At 46.6% G+C, this 27,502-nt stretch overlaps 1 protein-coding gene across 1 annotated transcript in view; it reads left to right on the plus strand.

The window, feature by feature from the left end:
* Nucleotides 1–27,502, plus strand: part of LOC138284669 (uncharacterized) — a 538,877-nt gene that overhangs the window by 33,492 nt on the left and 477,883 nt on the right. Inside the window, exon 2 of the mRNA XM_069223737.1 lies at nt 24,948–25,295. Within this exon, the coding sequence (XP_069079838.1) occupies nt 24,948–25,295 (348 nt within the window). The remainder of the gene's footprint in view (nt 1–24,947; nt 25,296–27,502) is intronic.

A 27,502-nucleotide genomic window follows, 5' to 3' on the forward strand; every position in this document is an offset into this window, starting at 1 on the left:
ATATGCCCTTGCCACATCTTGCTTCAGTAAGAACTGATGTTCCTGAGTTGCAAGATCTTGGAAGGTCGTGATTCATGCCTGGATGCCAGCTAGGTTAATTCGCCTTGGGGCAGCTGCTTAATCCTTTTCTAGGATCCATAGTTCATCTTTCCTTTTTTGTAATTGGATACAGGTTGCTTTCAGAACTCCTGCGTGAACTCCTGCATGTGTGGTAATACAAATCCCCCTAATTGTGACCTTGAAGGCCTCCCATATAATGTCCTTACTTTCTACTGATCTCACGTTCATCGCAAGTATTCAATAATGGCTTTTCTAAAACCTGTCTTGAAAGATCGCCTGGAACCTCCGTGTGTACAGTGGAATGTTAATGGAAGGGAGATCGAGTTTCAATAGTACTGGCACATGGTCGGACTATGTCTTTGGCAGGTATGTGATTTCTGACACCCAGGGGCTCAATTCCCTGGTGATCAGCCAGTAGTCCACCCTGGACCATGATCTATGTACTGATGAAATGAATGTATCCTCCCTCAACCCGGGATTGTACAGTCTCCAAGTATTCACCAGCCGATAGTCCTCTATACCAGTCTGAATCGCTCTGGCTGATTGTTTACCATGCCATCCTGCTGCAGCTGATCTATCAGCCGTTGGGTCCAGGTAAGTGTTGAGATCTCCCCCCCACCCCCATAGTATATTCATTGGGGACAGCTCATGAATGTGGTGCCATGCTTTTGTGTAAAATTTTGGGTTGTCTATGTTGGGATCATATGTGGTGATTAATGTCACAGGGTTACCCCATGTATGCCCACTGATCAATTACCTAGGCGCCCCTGATCATCTACTACTAAATGAATGACCATGAAACACACCCCTTTTTTTGACCAGTTTGAGAACTCCTCTGGAATATGATGAGTAAGAGGATGCTAACTTATATACTCCCCATCTATAAAGTATGGCATGCTCTGTTTCATGTTGTGAGAAAGTAACCTCTCTCTAGCACAGTTACCACCACTTTTGGCCTGTTTGTGAGTGTATGTCAGTGTGTTTTTACTGTGTCACTGGGATCCTGCTAGCCAGGACCCCAGTGCTCATAGTGAAAACCCTATATGTCAGTGTGTTTTGCCTGTCTCACTGGGATCCTGCTAGCCAGGACCCCTGGGCTCATATTTTGTGACCTAATGTGTGTGTTGTCAGTAAAGCTTAACTGTGTCACTGAGGCTCTGCTAACCAGAACCTAGTGCTTATGCTCTCTCTGCTTTTACATTTGTCACTATAGGCTAGTGACTTCATTTACCAATTTCAATTGGCACACTGGACCCCCCTTATGAGTCCCTAGTATATGGTACCTAGTTACCCAGGGCATTGGTGTTACAGGAGATCCTTTTGGGATGCAGCATTTCTTTTGCCACCCATAAGGAGCTCAGACAAACCCTTTCACAGGACTGCCACTGCAGCCTGCGTGGAATAGTGCACACATTATTTCACAGCCATTTTCACTGCACTTACGTAACTTATAAGTCTCCTATATGTCTAACCTTAATTTACTGAAGGCTAGGTGCAAAGTTACTAAGTGTGAGGGCACCCTTGCTCTAGCAAAGGTGCTCCCACATAGTTCAGGGCCAATTCCCCGGACTTTGAGAGTGCGGGGACGCCATTACACATGTGCACTACATATAGGTTAATACCTATATGTAGCTTCACAATGGTAAATCTGAATATTGCCATGTAAGGTGTCTAGGATCATAGAATTGTCCCCCCATTCCAAATCTGGTATTGGGGAGCCAATTCCATGCATCCTGGGGGCTCCACCATGGACCCCCAGTACTGCCGATCCAGCTCTCTAAGGCTTGCAATGCAGCTACAGCTGCTGCCACCTCACAGACAGGGTTCTGCCCTCCTGGGGTCAGAGCAGCTCAGACCCAGGAAAGCAGAACAAAGCATTTCCTTTGGGAGCAGGGTGTTGCACCCTCTCCCTTTGGTAATAGGTGTTACAGGCTGGGGAGGGGTAGCCTCCCCCAGCCTCTAGAAATGCTTTGAAGGGCACAGATGGTGCCCTCCTTGCATAAGCGAGTACTACACCGGTTCAGGGACCCCAGTCCTTGCTCTGGCGCGAAACTGGACAAAGGAAAGGGGAGTGACCACTCTCCTGCCCATCACAACCCCAGGGGTGGTGCCCAGAGCTCCTCCAGTGTGTTTCAGACCTCAGCCATCTTGTTTTCCAAGGTGTGGGGACACTGTGGAGACCTCTGAGTGGCAAGTGCCAGCAGGTGATGTCAGAGACCCCTCCTGATAGATCCATACCTGATAAGCTAGCCAATCCCCCTCTCAGGGCTATTTAGGGTCTCTCCTGTGGGTTTCTCTTCAGATTCTACTTGCAAGTTTCCAGCAAGAATCCTCTGCAACTACTACTTCATCCTCTGACCTCGAATTGACCGGAGACTGCTCCAGGAAACTCTGTAACAACAACAAAGTAGGAGGGCGTGGCAAAGGCGTCAAGATGGCGGTCGCACTTAAATAGTGCTCCGGACCCCTCCGTCATCCGCCTAAAGTAAGGACAGGCCATCCATTCCCATCGTGCTACCATTGACCCCTGGGGGTCCCACAGTTCCCCCCCCCCCCACACCGGCAGCAGGGTTTCCGATCCTTCTTGGCCCTGATTTTGAACGATCCGGTCAGAAACACCACGGGCCAAGATGGCGGCCGGAGAGTTAGACCAGAGGACGAGGGGCCCGGGGGGAACGATCGGTGTCGGCTCGTGGTGCCTGGATGCCTGACGAATGACCCCGGCATTGAGAGGTGAGCTCCGGGAACCAGGACGCGGCGCGCAGAGCCGGCCCTGAGGGGCCCTGGCTGAAGACCGACGGCCGTGCGGCCTGTGGTCGTGCTTCCCTTCCCCTCACTCCCATTGACATCGCTCGGCTACCGGCAGAAACTGAAGAAACGACCGGGGGTAAAATCCCCCCCTAACCTTGGACCGGTGCTGAGACGAGGAAATGCCTCGGCGGCAAGAAAATCCGCAATCGGGCTGCGAGGCGGCGCCTGGTGAAGGTGTGGTCCCCGGCCCAGGATCGTGGTCGGGATCCTGTGGCAACGCAAAGGTAGTAAACGAAGGTGGAACATGGAAGGAGCCTAACGAATCGGTCCAATTCTGCAAAACCCTGAAAGATTCCGGCATAAGACCCAAACATAGAGGGAAGGGGGGGGGGTTTCCTTTCTCCCCCCCCCTTACAGAAAGTAATTAAAGAGCAGAAAACCCACTAAGAAAGAGCAATGGAGTCATCGCGATGAACCATCTTGTAGAGTGATACGCAACAAGAGGAAGGCCATTAAATGCCATAAACGCCCACTGTGACCTCGCGGTTCCCCCCAAATACGAGGTGCCGCCAAATGGAAGGTTGAACCTAGACACTAACATACCACAACTCTGAACCTGAAAATACAGCTGAACCTCCAAATACAACAGGACAACCTCAATAAAACACACGACAAGCCGAACACGGCGGCCCAAGTAAGCTCAAGACCAACAGCGAACGCCATGGGTAAAGACAAATCTGCCAAACAGGCAACAGCACAAACTCGCATAGACCAATTCACCACAGAGGCGACGGGCCCTCGGTCGGAGGACCCAAATCCGGGCGGGGTGGGTGAGCAGCGGACAACATCTGGCGACTTGGCAGCAATCCTTCAGGCGATCCAAGCCTCCCAGGTGGTGGTAGAATCCAAAATTGGAGAAGTTAGGGTGGATGTCGCCCTGGTCCGACAAGACCTGCGCAATGCCACGGCTCGAATCACGGAAGCTGAGTCCAGGATCTCCACAGCAGAGGATGAAATAGCTGCACTCAAAACCCAGGTCTCGTTGTTAACTAAGCGCACATCAGAACTGCATAAGAGAGCAGAAGATGCCAAAAACAGATCGAGACGCAACAACCTTCGCCTGGTGGGGCTCCCCGAAACCACCGCAGAATCATCCTTGGCCGCCCGCCTGGAGGAATGGATCAAAACCTGGGTACCCATGGGCCACCTCACACCATAGTTTATGATTGAAAGGGCCCATAGATCGCTGCGAGCTAGGCCTCCGCCTGGATCCCTGCCCCGACCGGTAATAATCTGCCTCTTTAATTTCAAGGATAGAGACATGGTGTTGCAAGAGGCACGCTCCCAAGGACATCTTCTCTACGAGGGAACCAAAGTCCTCCTTTTCCCAGATTACACATACGAGGTCCAACAACAGCACTGGTCATTTATCGAAGTAAAACAAAAATTAAGATCTATGGATATCCAATACCGCCTCCTATTCCCAGCGAGACTTCGGGTGATCTATAAAAATAAGACACACTTCTTTGAACAGCCAGACACAGCCTGACGTGGTTCACAGAGGAGATCCCGCTGAACACAGACAAACTGGGACGAAGGCCACCACTCAAAACAATACCAACCCACTCAAAAGGAAGACCACCAGGTCGCCGCGGGCGCACTCGTTCACAGCGAGGAAAAGACAGACAAGGATCTTGCTCGAGTTCCCGTACCGGGACTCACCGACCGAGACCAAGGAAATCACGGTCTCCCGAAGACTTTGTAAAAACCCCCGAAAACCAAAGTCCACAGAAGGACATCTGGACACCAAAGGACACGCCTGAAGATACTGATCTATCCCGCAGCCCGAACTTATGAAGCCACAGGCCAAGAACACCCCAAAGGGGGAAACTGAAACTAAATTGAAACTGAAATTGAACTAATGGATGAAAGCAAGGCTGAACTTGAACAACCTAAATATCTACTATTTATTCGTTATGCAGTCTTCGATGATCCGACATGATGGAGGGGTCCACCGCCATTAATACCACAACCCACCAGTTGAAAGCCACCTCACAAGTTACAAAAGTGAGGTGTCACATATTTATGGGCGACAGATGCTTCTGGGGGGAAGTATGGGGAGGGTAGGGAGTTGGGGGGCAAAGGGGTTCAGGCCTAGTTCTCAAGGCCATTGTTCAATCGGTTCTATTACTGCAATGTTCATGTTCTTATTTGTTAACTCACACACAGGGCAAGGGATTTAAAAACATTACTGACACAATTGAGGCGCCAAACAAGTTAGAGATACAGAGGAAACATAACGTAAACCCCTCACAAACACAAATCTCCTTAACCCAAAACGAGGTCAGCAAATGTGGCAAGCTACCCAAAACCACCCATCCACCATGAACCAGACACAAATTATTTCATGGAATGTCAATGCTCTCCTTGATAAAATCAAACGCACCGCAATATTCTCGTATATACAAAGATATCGACCAGAAATACTTATGCTGCAGGAGACACACCTGCTGGGTGATAGTTGTCCATTACTGGCCCGTCGCGAGTTTGACAGAGTATATCATGCAGGATTCACACGCGGATCACGAGGAGTAGCTATAATATTACGCCGCACATTCCCCATGACACACATCCAGATAAGAAGAGATAAAGAAGGTCGATACATAGCCCTCACCGGCAAAATCGAGGGAGCCACAATTAATTTAATCAGTGTCTACACTCCCCCGCCCCTGGTCAACAAAACGCTCCAAGCACTCACCACACTCCTCTCTGACTTACCCCCGGGACGTACTATACTAGGTGGGGACTTCAACGCAACTCCAAATCCAGCCCTTGACGTAACCGGACCAATTTCAACGTATAGGACTACACTAGCGACAGAAATCAACGGCTGGCTCTCAGCGACAGGGCTATGCGACGCCTGGAGAATATGCCATCCTAGATAGCAACAATTTACTCACACCTCGGCAGCCCATGGTTCCCAATCTAGAATAGACCTGATACTCCTCCCAAGCACAGAATGCGCAGCCCTTACACACGTTGAGATTCTGACGAGGGGAATCTCAGATCACGCTCCACTCCGGCTCACTCTGGGCCAAACCCAGCTCCACCCGATATGGCGACTAAACGTGTGGTACCTCCAAGACAAACAATACAGGGAACAAATACAGCAAGCACTAACAGAATATTTTCACCTTAATGATAGATCAGTGTCCAAATCAAGCACCCTAAGGGCAAAGCGGTACTGCGAGGGGTAGCAAGAAACCTGATACGCAATCAAGAACGCGCCAAAACCTAACAAATTACACAATTAGAACTCTGGGAGATTGCCCTCGAAAATCAAAACGTAACAAGCCCAAGCGAAAAGCTTAGGAGACAACTCCTTTTGATCCGAGAAGAGATCCGAGACCGCTCTCGAGAAACGGCAAAATACATATGGAGGGCAAACGCCGGGAAACTGTACAGGTGGGGAGATAAGACCGGGAAAATGCTATACTCGCTAATTTCCAACCAACATGCCTCCAGAATTGTCCCCGAAGTCTATGATAAGGGAACCACCCTGGTCAGAGGACATGCCGAAATTGCAAATGCCTTCGCCACATACTACACCACTTTATACCAAGTATCCACACAAGTAGACCTACACCAGGCCCGTCAAACACTAGAAGGGATCCCCCTCCCACAGCTCCCCAGGGTGGAGGTACAATCATTGGAAGAACCCATTGGGATAGAGGAGATTGGCGGAGCAATTTCAACTCTAGGCACGGGCAAGACGCCAGGCCCTGATGGGTTCCCCTCGGAATACTACAAAACATATAAAGAAGAACTGACCCCACACCTGTTGCGCCTCTACATGGAAGTCAGCGAAAAAGGATCCTTCCCCCTAGAATTAGACACTGCCACAATCGTGGTACTTCCCAAAACCCAACCCCCCTCACCTCATTGCGCAGACTATAGACCAATATCACTAATAAACACAGAGGTTAAAATCTTTGCATCCATCCTAGCCATTCGTCTCAAGAGGGTCCTACTGCAATTAATATACCCAGATCAATGTGGGTTTATGGCAACCCGTAGTACACGGCACTGCATCCGCAGATTACATGTAGCCTTAACAGAGAGACACCGATTGCCCCGAAACATTGCCCTCCTGCTCATCGATTTCTAAAAAGCATTCGATTCGGTTGATTGGGGCTTCCTTCTCCTGGTGCTCCAACTTGCAGGGTTCGGAGCACAATTCTGTCGATGGGTCCAAACACTGTACACCAACCCTACGGCTCGGGTGCTAGTCAATGGGATATTGTCCCCTGCATTTGATATCCGCAGGGGCACACGACAGGGATGCCCCTTGTCCCCCCTCTTATTTACCCTGGCCATCGAGCCCCGGGCCCAGATGATCAGGACTGACACAATCTACCGCAGGTGGAAATGGGCCCCTCCCATGAGGACAGAATAGCGCTGTACGCAGACGATGTCTTGCTATACATGCAAGAGCCTAGCATAACCGGCCCAAGAAGTCTCAACCTCCTACGAAAGTATGAACAAATATCAGGACTCAAAATGAACTCTACCAAATCGGTTCTGATCCCGCTGGCAATTTCACTGGATTGCTTTGATTGGCAAAGCACAATACCCCTGCGTAGGCTCATCTTCAAATACTTGGGTATCTGGGTATCCCTTCTGCCTAAGATGACATGGGCCAAGAACTTATCTCCCTTGTTAACACGAATTAAAACAGATTTACAGAAATGGCAAACCCTGCCACTAAACGTGATGGGCCGAGTGGCATTATATAAAATGATGATCCTACCAAGGCTCCTATACATATTTCAGAATTTTCCCCTCCCTATCCCCCATTCCTGGTTCCAGAACCTCTAAGGCATCACAGGGAAATTTCTTTGGCGAGGAGCCAGACACAGAGTGGCAATACACCACTGTCGGAAGGATGTTTTCGATGGGGGCCTAGGTGCAACAAATCCCTACTTGTATTACCTGGCCACCCAACTAATCGTGATCCACGATTGGTTTAATGGAGGATGGGATGACCCGGCTTACAAAACAGAACTGACAATCCTAGGCTTCCCCGGTGTTCTTGACATGCTCTACGGATCGCCGCTCCCCCGAGATATGGAAGACATAACTAAGGCAGTCTTCCTGGCTTGGCGAGCGGCTCTGCGGTACACCAACTGGAACACCATTATCACCCTCCAGACCCCGTTGTGGAGGGGGGAATGGCTAAGCGCCCCAGCTGCGCTAAAGGGATTTACAGAATGGCACCGAATAGGTATCTCAATGGTGGGGGACATGTGGAGGGGGAGATCCATGAAAACATTTCAGGAGCTCCAGACAGAATTTCAACTAAACACAACACAATTCTTCAGATACCTCCAACTACGACACGCACTAAAAATACACTTACCCACTACAGGCCACATGCCAGAATTTAACCCTCTTGAAGCCAAGTTACTAATGGGAAACCTAGAAGGGAAAGGCATCATGCACATATACAAGACACTAATTAACAACACTCCGGACAAACTAGTCCCAATTAGGGCCAAGTGGGAAACCTGGGTGGGAACCCTGGAGGAAGCGGAGTGGAGAGAGGCCCTAATGGCACCCAAGGTACTGGCGGTGTCAACTAGATTCTGAGTAATACAATTTTATTACCTGCATGAAGCATACCTGACACCATCCAGGCTTCATAAAATGGGAGCCCGTCCCTCTTCCAAATGCCCAGTATGCACGTGCGACCCAGCTGATTTCTTCCACGTGGTATGGACCTGCCCAACAATACAGAAATATTGGGATGGGGTATTTCAGGAACTGGAAAGAACCCTGGGGCAAGAACTACACAAATCTGCAAAATTAACTTTATTAGGGATAATGGAAGAGATGGAGGGAACACGTGCAAAACGTGCCCTAGTAGCCACAGCATTACTAGTTGCCAAAAGAGACATTGCAGCAGCATGGAGCCTCCCGGGGGGCCCTTCGCTCCAAAAATGGAAGAGAGGAGTGGACTGGTGTGCCAATCAGGAGAAGATAGTCTTCGAATCCAGAGGGTGCCCACAAAAATTTCGAAAGATATGGGGACGATGGTTGGAACTATTGACATAAACCAGACTGAGCACAGGGGAAAAAAGCACTGAAAATATTGTATTGACACATGATTCTAAAAAGGCTCAAAAGGAAGGAAAGGCTGCTACAATAATTGTTAACCTCTCTAACAACAAAGATGCTATCTAACTATTACTATGAAGACGGAAATGGAAAATTGTGTAAGATGTTTGTTTCCCTTGCCTTGTACCCTTCCCCCCCTTCTTTGTTCGTTTTTTGTTTTCCCTTCCTTTTGAAAATAATAAAATATGTTTATCAAAAAACAACAACAAAGTATCCAGAAGGGCTACTTTTCCTCTGCAACTTCAGCTCCAGCCAGCAACTTCAATAGTTTCCACGGTGTGGATGCACTGTGGACTCCCTGTCTTCACCCTGCACCAGAAGGACCGAAGAAATCTCCTGTGGAGTGATGGAGTCACTCCCCTGCTCAGGCAGGCACCTTCTAAGTCGATGACCGGTTCTCTTGGACTCCTCTCCTGGTGACGAGCGTGCTCCTTGGAACACAGAGGGTAGACCCCTTCGACACAGACTGTCCTGAGGTCCTGCTGTCCCAATTTGGAGGAGGTACGACCTTGCCTTCTCCGAGAACGACAGTACCCCTGTGCTCTGCATCTTCTTCACCTCCTGGGGCCTCTGGGCACTATTTGCAAAATTCCTTCACGCACAGCCTGGCCCAGGTTCCCAGCACTCTATCCTGTGATGCTCAACTCGCTGAGTTGGCCTCCGGTGGCGTGGGACCCTCCTTTGTAGTGTGGCACCAACTGCATTTTTCTCCTCCTTTGTCCCCGTGTCCTGGGACTCCAGTGGGTGCTGTCTGATCTTCTGAGGGCTCTCTGAAGTGCTGAGAGCCCCCTCATCCTCCTCACACAGAGTTGAGGCCCCCAGGTCCCTCCTGGGTCCAGAAGCGCCACTTTGATGCAAAACACGACTTTGCCGGAACCAAGGCTTGTTGGATGAATCCAGCCCCAAAACTCGCCTGCATCCAACATTTCTTCGTGTGACATCCATTGCATCATGCAGGAACCCGCTGACATCTTCCTTGGGTGCATTTCTGCAGTCTTCGTCCAACGGGGGACTCTTCTTGTGCACCCTCTTCTGGGTTGGCAGGGGTTCCTGTCCTTCCTGGAACTTCTTTTGACTTCTGGACTTGGTCTCCTTCCTTTGCAGGTCCTTTGCAGGTCTTCAGGTCCAGGAATCCACCATTTGGTGTTTGCAGTCTTGCTTGGTTCTTGCAATAACTCTAATCACGACTTGAAGTGTGTCCTAAGCTAAGGAATCTTGCAGTACTTTACTCCTACATTCCTGGGCTCTGGGGTGGGGTATTTTACTTACATTTGCTGTATTCTTACTCTCCCAGCGATTCTCTACACACTACACTTGTCTAGGGGGGAATTAGCGATTTGCATTCCACTTTCTTAGTATATGGTTTGTGTTTCCCCTAGACCTATTTTCTCCCATTACATTCTACAGCATTTCCTATTGTTTGCACTATCCTATGTCTAATTACTTACGTTATTTGGTGTCTAGTGTATAATACTTACCTCCAGAAGGAGTATTGCCTCTAAGATATTTTTGGCCTTGTGTCACCCAAATAAACTACCTTTATTTTTTGGTAACAATTAGTATTATCTTTACTTGTGTATAAGTACTATGCAACTATAAGTGGTATTTCAGGAGCTTTGCATGTCTCCTAGTTCAGCCTAAGCTGCTCTGCTATAGCTACCTCTATCAGCCTAAGCTTCTAGAACACTACTACATTTCACTAATAAGGGACAATTGGACCTTGTGTAAGGTGTAAGTACCCAAGGTACCCACTACAAACCAGGTCAGCCTCCTACAAATGTGTGAGGTGCGTCTCCTGTAGGAGCGCAAATTGCACATTATGTCTCTCTTGGTATGAAAGTATCACCTGGTTGTTCCGGGGTTATTAAGCCGCCTTATATTCCAGGTTAGTAATGGTTTGGGTCCCCAGTGTTGATCCACTGCACTGTGAATTTGTGACATATACGAAGCTGTCTTGTGCTCAGTTAGCTAGAGTACGTGGCACACTGACATGTGGATGGTGATCAGCATAGTGATGACTTTGACAAGTAACACATTCCCCATCCCCCGCCCTCTTCAGCAGCCTAACCTTCCTAAAGACAAACCCATTCCCTAGTAACTTAAAACTATGCCAACCAACGTAAAAGTTCACAACATATACATTCAGTCCACTTTTTGAAGTGATTTCGGATACTTGTTCGTGGGGCCACCAGAGTCCCAATACCTCTCCTGTGGTGTGGAGGTGGCAGGAATAGCTTTATATTTGTCATTCCATCATAGCATGCAGGCAGTCAGGGTCGTATGGGCTTACGTCGCAGAAGACTTTGTCACATTACGCCGGCCCCCACCAGCACCTATGCGCTGGTTACATGTCCTCATCTGCACTATCTGCCCCACTTTGGTCCTTATTCTTGGAAGTGAGCGTCTTAAGGCAATCCTTAGCTGCCTAGGGAGTTGGAAATATTTTCTGTTTTCCTGTGTGGTTGATGCAGAGTTTTGCCGGCTAGAGCATGGCATGCTGAATTCCAGCTTTTTAGAGTTGCTGTTTAACAGGCAAGAATTCTTTTACCACGTGCACAGACGCCGTGAAGTCAGGGTAAAATGAGATCTGATTTCCCTGGTATTGGAGGTCACCCTTTTCATGTGCCATTTTTAGGACCGCATCTTGATCACTGTATTTTAACAATTGTGCTGTTAAGGGTCGTGGGGGCGTCCCAGGATGTGGGCGTGCTGTCAAGGATTGGTGTGCTCATTCAACCACCAGTACATGGGGCATGTTCTCAGCCCCAAATAATGTGGTAATCTTCTGCTCCATGTATGTTTCCATATTTCCAGTGTTAGTTGATTGGATCACCGCCAGTACCTTCTCCATGTCAAGGCATTTTGTACCTACAGTGTGAAGTTTATCTCCAGTGGTCGATATTCACTGTTCCACCGTCTTGAGCCGGGACACATCCTTATCAAGGTGATCCATGTGAAAATTCAGGGAACCAATTTTCCCATTGTTTGATTGAAGGCTCTGTTGCATGGCTTGCAGCATGTTCCCCAATTCAGTTGCCCCTTGCACTGCTGTATCTTGACTTGATCAGGTGATGAGTCTTGCACACTCTTAGTTGAGCACTTAGATTCAAAAAGTGAGGCGAGTTTTTTTTCTGCCTTGCCCATTTTGCTTAAGGAAACGGGTCTCACTCACTGCATTATGACAAGCACATAGGTGATCTCAGGACCTGGAGCTGTTTGGTACTTTTAGTCCTCCTCTCCCTCTCCAAATATATTGCTGAAGCTGTGTGGTCTAGTGCCCTTGGTTCTATAATATCTGGATGTTGTTTGTGCAAGAGCTGCCTGAACTGCCTGTCCCTGTGTACGTTATTGTTACAGCAGCTTCGTGCACCTAGACTTACAGGCAGCTGAGCTGATGAACCTCCATTTTTCCCCTCCACGTCTCAGTACTATATACTCCCTCACCTCACATGGTTGCTGTAACTTCAGGTCTGTTTGTTTCTCCAGTGGTTGTTGGAGTCTGGTCCTATGTAGTGTGGGCCAGAACACCGTAGTAGTGCCTCCACACGCCTGCCAGTCTATGTTCACTATTCCATATGAACTTTCCCTCAGCGGGAACACTGGGCTCGCCTCTGTCATGAGGGCAGCTGCAGGTGCATTATTACTGGGATCACTACGCTGCCCCCTGGAAGTTCATGTTCTGATAACACTTCAGCGGTGTAGATTTTTTTTAAACAGTCGGGCTGTATTCCTTATGGGTTTTCTATCCAGCCCACCTGTCTCTCAGCATCCAGGGAGGCCCTACGTAGCTGGCTGGTGTCTGCCTGGTTCAGCTACTCCACAGCCACGTTCGGGGTGGGCTCTCGATCTCACCTACTTTCCTTTCTCCTGCATGCATTGTGGCTGTCCCTGGCTTCTGGGTGCTTGATAAGGTAAGGGTTGCCCCCCAGTGCAGCAGTGTTCTGGGTGTCTATTGTGCCGCTCCATCTTCTGCCCGCTACCAGCACCTGTACAGACTGTGATCTCAGAGCGGCCCACACGGTTCAGTAGATCAAAATATTTTCTCCACCAGATCGGACCGTCCTCATCTTGGCAGGGTCTATGCTGTCTTCATGTCTATCTAGCTGTACTTCTGCTAACTATTTTGTATTTTTGATACCTGGATGGCAGGATTATTGGCGGATAAATTGGCCTGGTCGGCAGAGCTGCAGTAATGTGCGTCCATCTTGCCATAGGCTCTCTAGTGTCCCCCCCCCCCCCCCCCCAGAACACAATACATTGAATACAATGGATTATACTGAAGCAAAGAACAAATCATAAAAACTCAATTGCTAAATTTGTTCTATGGGCAGACTTTTTTATAATCCAAGTGAAGATGCATATATACCTTTTAATCTGTGATTATATATGCATGTTTTCATTTTGGTCATTTTTGCATGCATATTGTCATCCAGACTATACTTTATGCCAAAAGAGAACAATTTGCAAAAACTAATTGAACAGATTTCCATCAAACAGCAAAGTGGTCATAAGTTTATGAAAATCGATTTAGGTTTCTTGGCATTGTTTGTCAAAACCTAAGCGGCAAATGAGACCCAAAAATGTACAGATATCTTGAAACTCTGGTAGCTATATTAGATTTGAAAAATCAACACATCACAATTTGAAATATGAAAGCCTCTGACTGTATGAGGGAACTTTTTTCCTTGGACTAAGACTGTGTACAGCTGGTTTGCACAGCCAGCGATATGTGCATCTGGGTTGGGTTGGCTAGGAATGCCACATTACCTGGCTGTAGGCCTCAGTGCTTGTGTCCAGTGCATTGGCAAAAACCACGTGCAACTAGGTTAAGTGGGATTTAGGTTGGGCACAGGGCCTAACAGTAGGCTAAATCCTTTACCAAGCCGCTGGGTGGGCATAATCTACTATGAATGCCCTGGCACATGCAACTGCGTCATTTTTTATCTCATTAACCCCTAAAGGTTTGGGCCTACACAACAGGCTGTTCACGTCTTTCGTGCATGCGCAGTGGTGACTCGGTGCAGGGGCAGAGCCTAATCCCATTCCACCAAGACCTTTAATTGTTTGTAATCTCAATAATGATGTCTTACGTGATGTCCTTTGAGATGTCATCAAGGCTTACATAAAGACTTCTTAAGCAGGCAGTAATAAAGCACAGGGGATAAGTGTTTAAAAACTCAAAGTGGCGGCCGATGTAAAGCAGAGGTGATGGAACAAGAACATTTCTGTGAAAACAAAGCCCATGAACATAGGAACGTAAAAATACCCTGGTTGAGGCATTAGGGTTTAGGCAGTTGAAGGGACTGAAATGGGGGACAGGAGAAGTGGAGGAGTAAATATGAAATATGGAGGAAATATGAAAGATTCTGATTGTATGAGGGAACTTTTTCCCTTGGTTCAGAAGCAGAGGTCAAGAAATGAGAATAAAATTAGAAGAAAGGCACAAGCAGAAGTCAAGATACACGCATAAAGGCACAAACCAAGGCCTGGAAACAAGCACAAAGGCAGAAACAGAGGGCAAGAAACAAGCATAAAACAAGCAGGAAGGCAGAAACAGATGGCAAGAAAAGAGAAGAAAGGCAGAAACAGAGGTCAAGAAATGAGCAGAAAACGAGCAGAAAGGCACAAACAGAGGGCAAGAAACAAGCAGAAAGTCAGAATGAGTGGTCAAGAATTGATCAGAAACAGACAGGCAAAAACAGAAGAATAAAAGAGCAGAAACAAAGGCCAGGACGAAACGAACAGAAAACAGACAGAAAAACACAAAAAAGCAGCCATATGAAAAACCGATCAAAAGGAACTATAGCACTCCTAATGTGCGGCAGACTAGTCAGCCATTAAAAATAAAATGAAAAAGTAGTCCAAAACAATGGCTAAACAATGGACGCTGTGGACCTTAATTGTATTTGACCGGTGCTCTCGAGGAGGGCTACACACCGGAAACAGCATGGCGTGTACATGCCCTTTGCAGATGGGGATGCTGCAAAATAGAGCGACGATGGTGCAGCAAGTGGGGAGGCTGTAGGTGTACTGAAGTCCAGTCTTGGTTCGAGGTCTTGGTTTGAGACGCACATGTGCTCTGTCTAGAGCCGAGACCTAAAAACATAGGTGCAGGAGACCTCTTGTGAATTGGTTTTCCCTAACAGAACTAAGCTCTTATATTCTAATGCATTTTTCTGATTAAATAAAGCAAGCCTGATTGCACTTTGATGAATTAATGGCTGTATACCGCTTTATAAGAAAAATGAAAATGTAAGGACTGCCATTGTTTCTTGTGATCCTTTTTTGTTGTGCTTGTTTTTAGACCTCACTTTTTTGAGGCATCTTGAGAAGGCTAGAACAGAGCTATGGCACCTTTCCTTTCAGTTTTCAGCTGTGAACTTGATTTGCAAGGCATTAGGAAAGATTATCTCTTGTTCTAGTGACCGAGCCATTGGTGAACAGGGAGGAAGCTGTTGCATTGATGTTTCTGCCACAGGGTTAGTGCGATAGCTGGACTTATATCTGATGAACTTGAATTCCATCTTGTCTCTCAGTTCCAGGTCTGGTTGTTTTTCAGAAAGACACATGAGTGATGCAGCGTAAGATGGCTGCCAACCTCCAGGTCATTCCAGATAGAGTTTTCATTCAGGCCCAAGGGATCATGCAGAGGGACATAAAAATGATTAGCTGTCGAACCACGAGGCACTGTGGAGATCTATGACGCTACTTCAACTGCTCGTATGTCTGTCTCACTGACTTCTTTTGAATTCTGTGGCTTTCACACATTCATGAGTGAGTAGCCTTGTGAGGACTTGGATTGGATGTTGCTGGGTGTTTTATGGAAAAATGGGGTTGAGTGGATGTAGGAAAGTACCATCTTGCCTGGCATGTTACCCCCATTTTCACTGCATGTATGTTTATTTTTGCCTATGTGTCACTGGGATCCTGCCAGGCAGGACCCCAGTGCTCATAATGTATGCCCTGTATGTATTCCCTGTGTGGTGCCTAACTGTATCACTGAGGCTCTGCTAACCAGAACCTCAGTGTTTATGCTCTCTCTCTGCTTTAAAATTGTCACTGTAGGCTAGTGACTAATTTTACCAATTCTCATTGACACACTGGTACACCCTTATAATTCCCTTGTATATGGTACCTAGGTACCCAGGGTATTGGGATTCCAGGAGATCCCTATGGGCTGCAGCATTTCTTTTGCCACCCATAGGGAGCTCAGACAATTCTTACACAGGACTGCCACTGCAGCCTGAGCGAAATAACGTCCACGTTATTTCACAGCCATTTTCACTGCACATAAGTAACGTATAAGTCACCTATATGTCTAACCCTCACTTGGTGAAGGTTAGGTGCCAAGTTACTTAGTGTGTGGGCACCCTGGAACTAGCCAAGGTGCCCCCACATTGTTCAGGGTGAATTCCCTGGACTTTGTGAGTGCGGGGACACCATTACACGCGTGCACTACATATAGGTCACTACCTATATGTAGCGTCACAATGGTAACTCCGAACATGGCCATGTAACATGTCTAGGATCATTGAATTCTCACCCCAATACCATTCTGGTATTGGGGGGACAATACCATGCATCCCCGGGTCTCTAGCACAGAACCCGGGTACTGCCAAACTGGCTTTCGAGGGTCTCCACTGCAGCTGCTGCTACTGCCAACCCATCAGACAGGTTTCTGCCCCCCCCCGGGGCCTGGGCAGCCCAGTCCCAGGAAGGCAGAACAAAGGATATCCTCTGAGAGACGGTGTTACACCCTCTCCCTTTGGAAATAGGTGTGAAGTGCTGGGGAGGAGTAGCCTTCCCCAGCCTATGGAAATGCATTGATGGGCACAGATGGTGCCCATCTCTGCATAAGCCAGTCTACACTGGTTCAGGGATCCCCCAGCCCTGCTCTGGCGCAAAACTGGACAAAGGAAAGGGGAGTGACCACTCCCCTGACCAGCACCTCCCATGGGAGGTGCCCAGAGCTCCTCCAGTGTGTCCCAGACCTCTGTCATCTTGGATTCAGAGGTGCTGGGGCACAACGGACAGCTCTGAGTGGCCAGTGCCAGCAGGTGACGTCAGAGACCCCTCCTGATAGGTGCTTACCTCTTTCAGTAGCCAAACCTCCTTTCTCAGTAGCCAAACCTCCTTTTTTGGCTATTTAGGGTCTCTCCTCTGGGCTATTCCTCAGATAACGAATGCAAGAGCTCCTCATAGTTCCTCTGCACTTCTCTCTTCGACTTCTGCCAAGGATCGACCGCTGACTGCTCCAGGACGCCTGCAAAACTGCAACAAGTAGCAAGACGATTTCCAGCAACATTGTAGCGCCTCATCCTGCCGGCTTTCTCAACTGTTTCCTGGTGGTGCATGCTCTGAGGGCTGTCTGCCTTCACCCTGCACTGGAAGCCAAGAAGAAATCTCCCGTGGGTCGACGGAATCTTCCCACTGCCAACGCAGGCACCAAACCTCTGCATCACCGGTCCTCTGGGTCCTCTCTCATCCTGACGAGCGTGGTCCCTGGAACACAGGAGCTGGGTCCAAGTGTCTCCCACAATCCAGTGGCCCTTCTGTCCAAATTTGGTGGAGGTAAGTCCTTGCCTCCCCACGCCAGACAGCAAACCTTTGTACTGCGTGATTTGCAGCTGCTCTGGCTTCTGTGCACTTTTCCAGGACTTCCTTTGTGCACAGCCTAGCCTGGGTCCCCAGGACTCTGTCCTGCATTGCCCAACTCGCTGAGTTGGACTCTGACGTCGTGGGACCCGCCTTTGTGACTCTGAGCCAACCGCTGTCCTCATGTCTTCTAAGTGCCTGTTCTGGTACTTCTGCGGGTGCTGCCTGCTTCTGCAGGGGCTCTCTGAGTTTCTAAGCACCCCCTCTGTCTCCTCCTCCAAAGGGTGACATTCTGGTCATTTCTGGTCCCCAGTAGCGTCCAAAAACCGCAACCAGAACTCTTGCAGCTATCAAGGCTTGTTTGCAGTATTTCTGCCTGGAAACACTTCTGCAACCTCCAGCATGCTGTGGGACATCTTCTTTCCAAAGGAGAAGTTCCTAGCCCTTTTTGTTGTTGCAGAATCTTCAGCTTCTTCCACCCATAGACAGCCCTTTTGCACCTTCATCCGGGGTTCAGTGGGCTCCTGCCACCCCCGGACACTTTCATGACTCTTTGACTTGGTCCCCTTCCTTTACAGGTCCTCAGGTCCAGGAATCCATCTTCAGTGTTTTGCTGGTGCTTGTGGTTCTTGCAGAATCCCCTATCACGATTATTGTGTCTTTCTGGGTAGTAGGGTAACTTTACTCCTACTTTTCATGGTCTTGGGGTGGGGTATTTTGGCCATCCTTACTGTTTTCTCACAGTCCCAGCGACCCTCTACAATCTCCCATAGGCCTGGGGTCCATTCATGATTCGCATTCCACTTTTGGAGTATATGGTTTGTGTTGCCCCTAGGCCTATGTCTACCTATTGCATCCTATTGTGATTCTACATTGTTTGCACTACTTTTCTTACTGTTACTTACCTGTTTTGGGTTTGTGTACATATAATTTGTGTATATTACTTACCTCCTAAGTGAGAGTATCCTCTGAGATACTTTTGGCATATTGTCACTAAAATAAAGTACCTTTATTTTTATTAACTCTGAGTATTGTGTTTTTTAATGATATTGTGCTATATGATATAAGTGGTATAGTAGGAGCTTTGCATGTCTCCTAGTTCAGCCTAAGCTGCTTTGCCATAGCTACCTCTAACAGCCTAAGCTGCTATAAACACCTCTATTCTACTAATACGGGATAACTGGACCTGGCACAAGGTGTAAGTTCCACAAGGTACCCACTACAAGCCAGGCCAGCCTCCTACAGTGGATTTCTACTTCTAGATTGTGGAGCCTGGAGACTAGAGTTCCAGTCCTGGTGGCTTCTTAACACAGTGCAACTGTGTAATTCTGGGCAAGTTACTGTCTCTCTTGGCCTGACTTGATCTGCATGGACAATATTCAGAAGAAGGCTAAATATCTACAAGTGATTCAGTTTGTGCTGTGGCCTGTGACATAGGCAAGACATGTTCTGTAGGCTTCCCTGGGTTCTGTATGTAGTTTTAGGCAGTCGCTCCATCATACCAGAAGACAAAGGGGGGCTGTTGTCACCAGCCACCACTGCAGGGTTATTTCAAGCATACCAGAGAACACCCAGTACAATCCTAACCTGGACGGGTGGTAAAGTGGTTACATTCATGTCATCATTAAAACCAGTAGACCACAGTAGATATCCAGTAATCAGCAGTCGATTGTGCATTCAATCTAGGTATAAGCCCTAAAACTAGTTCGCTCAATAGCTGATTCGCTGGTGGATGCTTATACCGAAAGCTTACTCCTTTATGCATTATTAATTCAAAGGATTTGTATACAGATATCAACATAGTTATTACTGGAAGTTTCTAGTAGTGTCATTGATGTCTTTGTTTTGGATTTTTATTTATTGTTCTAATTGCCAGCCAACGCATATTTTGACGGAATGCCATGTCACCCATGCCTGGGGCTTTTTTAAGGAGCTAGTGTATTTAAGAAATCAAAGTATTATTGGAAAGCATATCAATAATTAAGCAGATATTTAAAATAAATTAAAAACACAAAACAGAAGACGCAAAAAAGAGAAAAATAATTGTAGTGAGAATGGAAAAAAAGTGAATAAGAGATAAAACCATAAAACAAACAAGGGTAGGTAACAAAAAAAAAATTAAAAAACTAAAGAGAAAAATATGTTTGTGTGAGTCACAATTTGTATTTGGGGCACAATCATCTAATTCTCCTGATTCGGTGCACAAGTGATACATTCAGTGCAACATTACATTTTTTTAAATAACTAAATGAGAGACTCAAAGTGCTGCACGCGTGATATAAACATAAGAAAGGTGTGATCAGGATGCACAGAAGATTATCCGATGCTACCATTGAAAACGAAAGAGTCAATATGCTTTTATTTGTGGAGTCCTCCGTGTAAGGTATAGGCACAGGAAGGTAGAATAGAAGGTGTAGCTAAGAAACAGTTCGGGTTCAGTGGGCCTCAGGTAGCCAGTCTGAGGAAGTTTTAGTTTCATGCCAATGGCAACGGGAACCCTGTAGGAAGTGGACAATGTCGCAGGGCAATAACACTGGCCGTATCGTGTCATATGAGGCAGGCCGGCAAGATCCGGGTGATTGCCAACGGCCTTGAGGATTTGCGGAAGGTTTTGGCCTAGTACCGAAGTAACACTTTCTAATCATGGCATGCTTGCTCAACACAGATGTGTGAACTTTGCCAAATACATTGCTTTATAGCTTGGTCGATGTTTCATTTCACTTATCTGGAAGAATGTAAGCATTTAGATTAAAAAAACGAGCACCTTAAGGTGATTCAGGGCGAGCAGTGCTGTAATGTGGCCCTCGTCGTTCACTTATCGATTCTCACACATTCAGTAACTCGGCTCCATCTCCATAGTGAAGAGGTCCAGCATGGGCAGAAAGAAGGTGAATCTATCTGTGATGTAGCAAATAAAAGGACAAAAGAGATAAGAGCAAATACAGTGTTACGTCACATTTATGCACATATATGACTTAGCACACTCATGTGCGCACGCTTTTCACGAATACACCTTGTATGAGCCCTCCAATCCAAAATAAAACTTTTCTAGAGACGTCACTGATCCTGATTCACCTTTGACGAGGATTCTAGGGAGCCAGGGTTGAACAGTTAGGAGATTACGCCAGTTTTAACACCTTTGCATCGCTTTAATTTCACGATGGACACACTAACGAAGCTCTTCCATGCCTGACAGTTTTGTGATCTTCATTTACACTGAACGACCCGCTCTGTAATAACACAATGAAAATACCTGCATGGGAATTCTGTACCTTTAATAGTTATGCATTGCAATGCTGTGTTATGCTTCTAATGCGCTCCTAATTCTCCTAATGCGCAACAGACCGGTCAGCCACTGAAAACAAAATGAACATGCATTTGCAATGCAAAGCGTCTCGCGTTTGCTCAAGTTAGAGCTATTAGCATTGTAAACTCCTAACCAGACTTCTCTTGCCACATAAATTGAAAATGAAAAAATAAAACTGTTTCACATAAGTGAGCCGATGGCCGCCAGGAGCGCAAAGCAAACACACCAAACAGACGTTCGCTCGCAGTGAAACGCATCAGCAAAAGTGAAATTATCCATGTAACCGGCAAAAGTGCAATAATCTATGCAAAAGGATAGATGTCATGCAAAATGTGCAACTACTGCCCAGCGAGATCGCGCTTCCTGCAAAACAAAGAGAAAAAGTAGTCCAGAAACCAAACGGAAAAGATGGAGCCTCGTATGTTTTCAGTAGTTGGCTGGTGCACTACTGAGGAGGAAGGCTAAACACCAGAAAAGGCATGCCTTTCACTAATCAAACCAAGCTAATTTTAAAAAGCAAGCCCATGAACCAACCAAACTGATGGGCGTGGTTACAAGCCCGTAGAGATATAACAACAGGGACAGAGCGCTTTGCGTGCTCAACCCAAAAAAGTAGTCCCATACAATGGTTAAAAACATGGATGCTGAGGACCTTAATTGTAGTTGGCCGGTGGTCTCTTGGAGGGCTAAACACTTGAAAAGCCTTGACGTGTACATGCCCTTTGCGAATGGAGATGCTGCAAAATAGAGCGCCAATGGTGCTAGTGAATTGGGAGGCTGTGGGCGGACTGAAGCATTTGATGTAGAAAATAGCAGTTTCAGTTTGAGACGCGCATGCGCATCATCCAGAGCTAAGACCTAATGAGTCGTAGAACAAAAGGAAGCACCCAGGTTGGGGGGCTACAGCAGCCGTCAATGAGGTCCAGGGGATTTTGGGGCACAAACACTCAAGATGGGGCAAAAAGAAAGGATTGGAGAGGGACTTATCAAGCAACCATGAAAGAAAAATAAAGCTCATCGACTTTTTAGACATAAAATCTATAGGGTGAAAATGAAGAATGAGACACAAAAAATAAGGATCAAAAGCGAAGCATGGGGCACTAGGAAACACTAAAAGTTTCAAGTGGGTACCAATTCAAAGCACTGAAGAGTTAAAGCAGAAATACTCAGTAATAGGAGCATAAAAAGAAGCATGTCTGTTTTATGATACAAGAAATCAAAGTAGGACAGACACACAGGAGATGAAGGCGTGGGCGCCTACAAACACCAGGCGAGGTAAAAGCAATGCGGTGGTGAAAGGGCAGGGCACAACATTTTGAGTTGAGGTCAGAAGCAAAAAAGAAGTGGTGGGTGGCACCAACATCTGTGAACGGGGAAAAGGTGAAGCACAAAGATCAGCAAAAAATAGCATTGGGTGGTAGGGGCATATTACTCAAGGTGGGGACAGAACAAAGCATGGGGTGGGCCAAATGGGCACCACATGGGCGTGAGCAAAAAGCAAAGATCGTGGAGGGTGGGGAACTGAAAAACTCGACGTTGTGGCACAAATTATGCACAACGAATTGAGGTGAACACAAAGTCAAGGAATGTGAGCGCAGTTGTAAGTGGTGGGTAACAAAAATCTGAGTTGGTGCTAAAGAAAGAACAGGAAGGTAAAAAAATGTTTAGATGATGCAAAAGTACAAAATGAAGCATGGGGCAGTGGACACAATAAACTTATGGTGCTGGCAAAAACGAAGCATAAGTGGTTAGAGGGGTCATAGTTCTGGTTAGGCGTCCTATTTTAAAGTGAGGAAGGACACTAATTAGTGAGTTATTTCGGGTGTCATACATGACTTTCTGACAAGAGCAAAAGAGCATGAAAATCATGATTCAAAACTAGTGAAAAACAAACGCAGTGAAAGATAAGAAGGGACGTACATGGAGGACACAACAACTGTGAACTCAGGGCAGGAAATAAGTATTGTAAGGCACAGCAAGAGCAAAGGAGGATTAAAGTGCTCTGGGGACACACTGAGAAAATTGAAGAAATTGAAGCAAAAAGAGAGGACAGCTTCTATGAGGACGAGAATGGAGGAGGATGACAGAGAGGTCTTGCAAGCTTAAACAGGTAAGAGTACAGAAATAAAAAGGGGGTGTTCAACTATAGTGCAACCTACAGGAACAACAGCAATAGTGCTCAGGCAAAGCTATGGGGAAGGATTCTAGACTGCGCATTGAAAGAGAGGAGCATCGGACAGCCTGCCAGAAAGACATATGCAGGTGGTGGGTACCACGGATCATGGGCCAGACCAAGGTACAAAGAGAGTTTATGTTATGTTATACGGATTTGTATAGCGCACTAATCACCTGAGATGTTATCCAAGTACTTGGGCATGTGTGCAGTTTTGTGGTCCTCAAGGTGCTCATATGTAGAGCCAAGTCTTCAGCTTCATGCGGAACTCAAGAAGTAAGGAGGAGGCTCTAATGTGTAGAGGGAGGTTATTCCATGCCTTGGGTGCGATGTAAGAGAAAGAGTCAATGAAAGACAGTGTTGAACTGGGTTGCAGGTCTGGGGGGGTGGCAGGAGCAGAGCACCTTTACCATAAAAGGTAACACAGGTAGCATCCACATCCCTGTTTAGCAGTTATGTGACTCCTGTTGGGAGTTGGTACACACAGTTGCGACCGGCAGCTTTAGGAGGGAGGGGGGTGGACAGGAAGCACACACACACACACACACACACTCATTCTTTCACACACAGACACGCACGCACATCCATTAACAACACTCATACCGTTCAAACATGCATGCAGGCACCAAACATTCATTTTAAAACATCACACACACTCATTCTTTCACACACACACGCACATCCATAAACAACACTCATACCATTCAAACATGCACGCATGCACCAAACATTCATTTTAAAAGATCGCACACACTCATTCTTTCACACACACATGCACATCCATTAACAACACTCATAACACTCAAACATGCATGCGCGCACCAAACATCCAATTTAAAACATCACACACATACACACACTTACCTCCAGCCTCCAGTGGGGACTGCTGACCCCACCCCACTCTTTGATGAAGTGTCACTGATTGACACTCACCCTGGGCGCTTCAGGGCTTAAACCTGAGGCGCCCAGGGCGAGTGTCAATGGGTGATGCTTTCCTCGTCACCCATGTGAGGGCATCGAGGCACCTTTGCTGAGCTGAGGAGGTCACGCCCATAGGAGCTGTGACTTCCTCAGCCCAGCAAAGTTCTGCTCAGGCAGCCATGAGTCTGCACGAATTGCGCATGGCTCACTCCTGGCGGTCTGAGCTGAAAATGAAGAGTGTCTGTCAGGCTGGCCTTTGTTCAGCCTGACAGACACTCTTCATGAGGGGCAAAAATTAGGGGGGCGTGGCCCCTCCGCCCTAAAGGATGGGCCGCCACTGGGTACACAGCTACTTGTTTAGAGGGTATCAGTGTAACAGGCTCTTCAACGTCCATGCAGAGCAAGGTAGGTAATTTTGTTCCAAGGTATGTAGCTCATTTGCAGGGCAGGAAGCATGCAGTTATCACTGTTGTCCCTCCTGTTCTTATGGAGACTCTTTATGATAAGCACTGAAGTATGTTTATATGCCTAGTGGATACCCTATCAGATGCCAGAACCTAATTACTTCCAGACGAGGGCCGAGCTCCAGTTTGTTTTTAAGTTTTAACATATAGATGTTAATATATATGAAAATTCAGATGAATCAAAGTACCTTCTCTAGGCTTGCTTAAGATACTTGGTTGATGCCACGTGTTTAGCAAAAATCACAAAGTAGAAATCGATCGATTTTGTTTCATCACCATTCCTTTGTGGTGCTGCAGGGATTCGTGTGTATGGTGAGTTAGCAGCTGATAACTTTAGATAACACAGAGAGGACATTTTTGATAATGCCAGTAATTGTGGTATATTTTGATTATTCTTCATTTTCATTTCTTGGCATAATTGTGCAAATATTTCTTGAACTTTGTGTTCATACATTGAAAGTATGTCTCTTTTCTAATGAATGCTATTGTTTTATTTAAGAATCCCAGGAATTGAAGATATTGGATGCAGAGCCAATCAAAGCACTGGTGAATGAAAGTGTTACCATCTCTTGTATGTTCGGTGCAAGGGTCTGGGATTTGAAAATAATAGGAATTATCTGGTACTACAGTCTGAAGAATGGAGAAAAAGCAATATATCAATTTGATGGAGAAAGGGGAATGCATAAGGCAACAAGACCTGGATCAACAATGTTAATAGAGGAAATTAGAAATGGGAATGGAGCGCTTCATCTTCCACATATACAGTTTAATGAAGAAGGGGAATATAAGTGTGTGGTGTTTGTTACACCATCTAAAGCTGAAGGGAAATTTTTATTGGAAGTATCTGGTAAGTCACAAGTTTATCATCTAAAGAGACTGAATAAGTTTAAAGAATTCAGATTTTCCATTCAAAATGCGTCACAAATTTCAAAAATCTGTTTTCACAGAGGACACACTTTAGTTTGGTTTGATATGTTAACCTTATCTACTCTGCTTACCTCTCCATTTGTGCTACACTTTTAGGTTCAAAAGCATTGATTATGTTATGATGAAAATATTTTAAAATGCATTTTTATCTCTTGTACTTGTAAGCTCAGACCTGTAGCACACGTTGATACCATATTTAACAACACCAAGTCAGTAAAGTTACCTGGCTTATTTGTAATAGTACAATTCTGCATTACATTTGGGGGTCTAGGAATGAAGGCCCTCATGCGACGGGCCGGCAGTGAAGACCGCCATATTATGAGTGTGGCAGTTTGGCCTTTGCCAATCCGCCACATCTCCGCTGGTACCGCCAGGCCGGTTGGACAACCAGGCCGGAGATCAGCACTGAAGACCGCTGGTGGTATCATGAGTCTCCTTTCTGCCACGGTTTCCGCAGCGGTAGCACCACCACGAAAACCCTGGCAGAAAGGCTACAGGTGACAGGAAATTTCTTTCCTGTCACGGGCAGACGAGTTCCCCAACCCGCCCTGCAATTCCAATACCCTCCACCACCCCTTGCATGACAGCACCCCCTCCTCCAGCCCCCTTCCATGACAGCACCCCCCACCTCCCATTCCATAACAGCACCACCCTCCTGCATACATTCACACACACACCCACATTCACCATGCATACACTCATTCAACACTTACATACACGCATTCACTCACACGCATACATACATGCATTCACTCACACACATACATACACGCATTTACTCACACACACACATACACACATTCACACAAACATTCCAACATGCACTCACTTCAACAATCATACATGCATTCAAACACCCATGCACACAGGCATATACACTTACATTCACACATGCAGACAACACCCACTCACACCCCCCTTCCCTGTCAGACGATCGACTTACCTTGTCTGGCGAGGAGGTCGCTTCCACTGCCGGCAGCGCCCCGCCATCACGACACTGCCAGGCCGTATTACAGGTCGTAATACGGTTGGTGGAGTCCTTTTGGTGGGGCGGGGCTGGTGGTGGAACCGTCTTTGCGCCTCCCTCTGCCAGCAAGGCTATTTGAGAATTTCCACCCAAATTCTGGCAGAAATCCTTCAGTAGTCATAATATGGTGGTCGGAAGACCGCCAGCACTGGCAGTCTTCCGGCGCCCATGGCTCATGGTTATAATGAGGGCCAAAGTGTTTTCTTTGATTCATCTGATAATGCATGGCTCTGACTTACTAAATGACTCCTCTCCTCTCCAGTTCCTGCAATCGCCCGTCTCATCCACATTTGTGCTACCAGTGCCAGTGTAGGGGTGAAGCCCTGTAATACATTCAAGTACCAGTTGCTCCTCAAGATAACAAACAGCTGGTAGTGCAAGATTTGATAGTTTCCAGCAATTTCACTGCAGGATGTGATGCGTTGCGGTGTTCTAGAATCCTGCCCCATAGCTTTGCCTTTGTCAGTGATATTGGTGTCCAATATCCCCACAATACAATTAGTGACCCCGTATGAACATTAAAAGAGGACCAGGCACACCCCACATTACACTAGTATGTCAACAGTAGTGATGAACTATTCCTAGATGGTGGAACTAAGTACAGTACAGCGTTAGTCTGAAGTAGCTCACAATCATAATAAAATCATCAATCCATATCAACTTGTAATAGTGAATGACAAAGAAACTCAACAATATACCAATATAGAATCACAAATATCAAAAAAGTATTGCTAGGAATCTCGTAAAATATTCTATAGTGCAAACACTCACACATGAGCATAGCACCTATATGGCCATGCCAGTCCCAAATATATGTGCAGTGATACATGTTAATCGACTTTCAATATCAGTCACTGTTCCTTGAAGCATGTTCCTGAAAAATATCCTGTCTCTCCATGGGTAAACACAAATTCCAGCAATACAAATCCAGTTTTCCTCCCTGATAGGGTGTTAATGTTCTTTTATTAATCAATAATCACATATATAATCCAGTTCATATGGGTAAGTCCCAAAGTGGAAACCATGACTAATATAAAAAATACAAAAAATAAAACCACTGTAGTGTGCATTGCAATTGTAAATATACATATACCAACCTC

Source organism: Pleurodeles waltl, chromosome 3_1, assembly GCF_031143425.1.
Source record: "Pleurodeles waltl isolate 20211129_DDA chromosome 3_1, aPleWal1.hap1.20221129, whole genome shotgun sequence".
NCBI classification, from domain to species: domain Eukaryota; kingdom Metazoa; phylum Chordata; class Amphibia; order Caudata; family Salamandridae; genus Pleurodeles; species Pleurodeles waltl.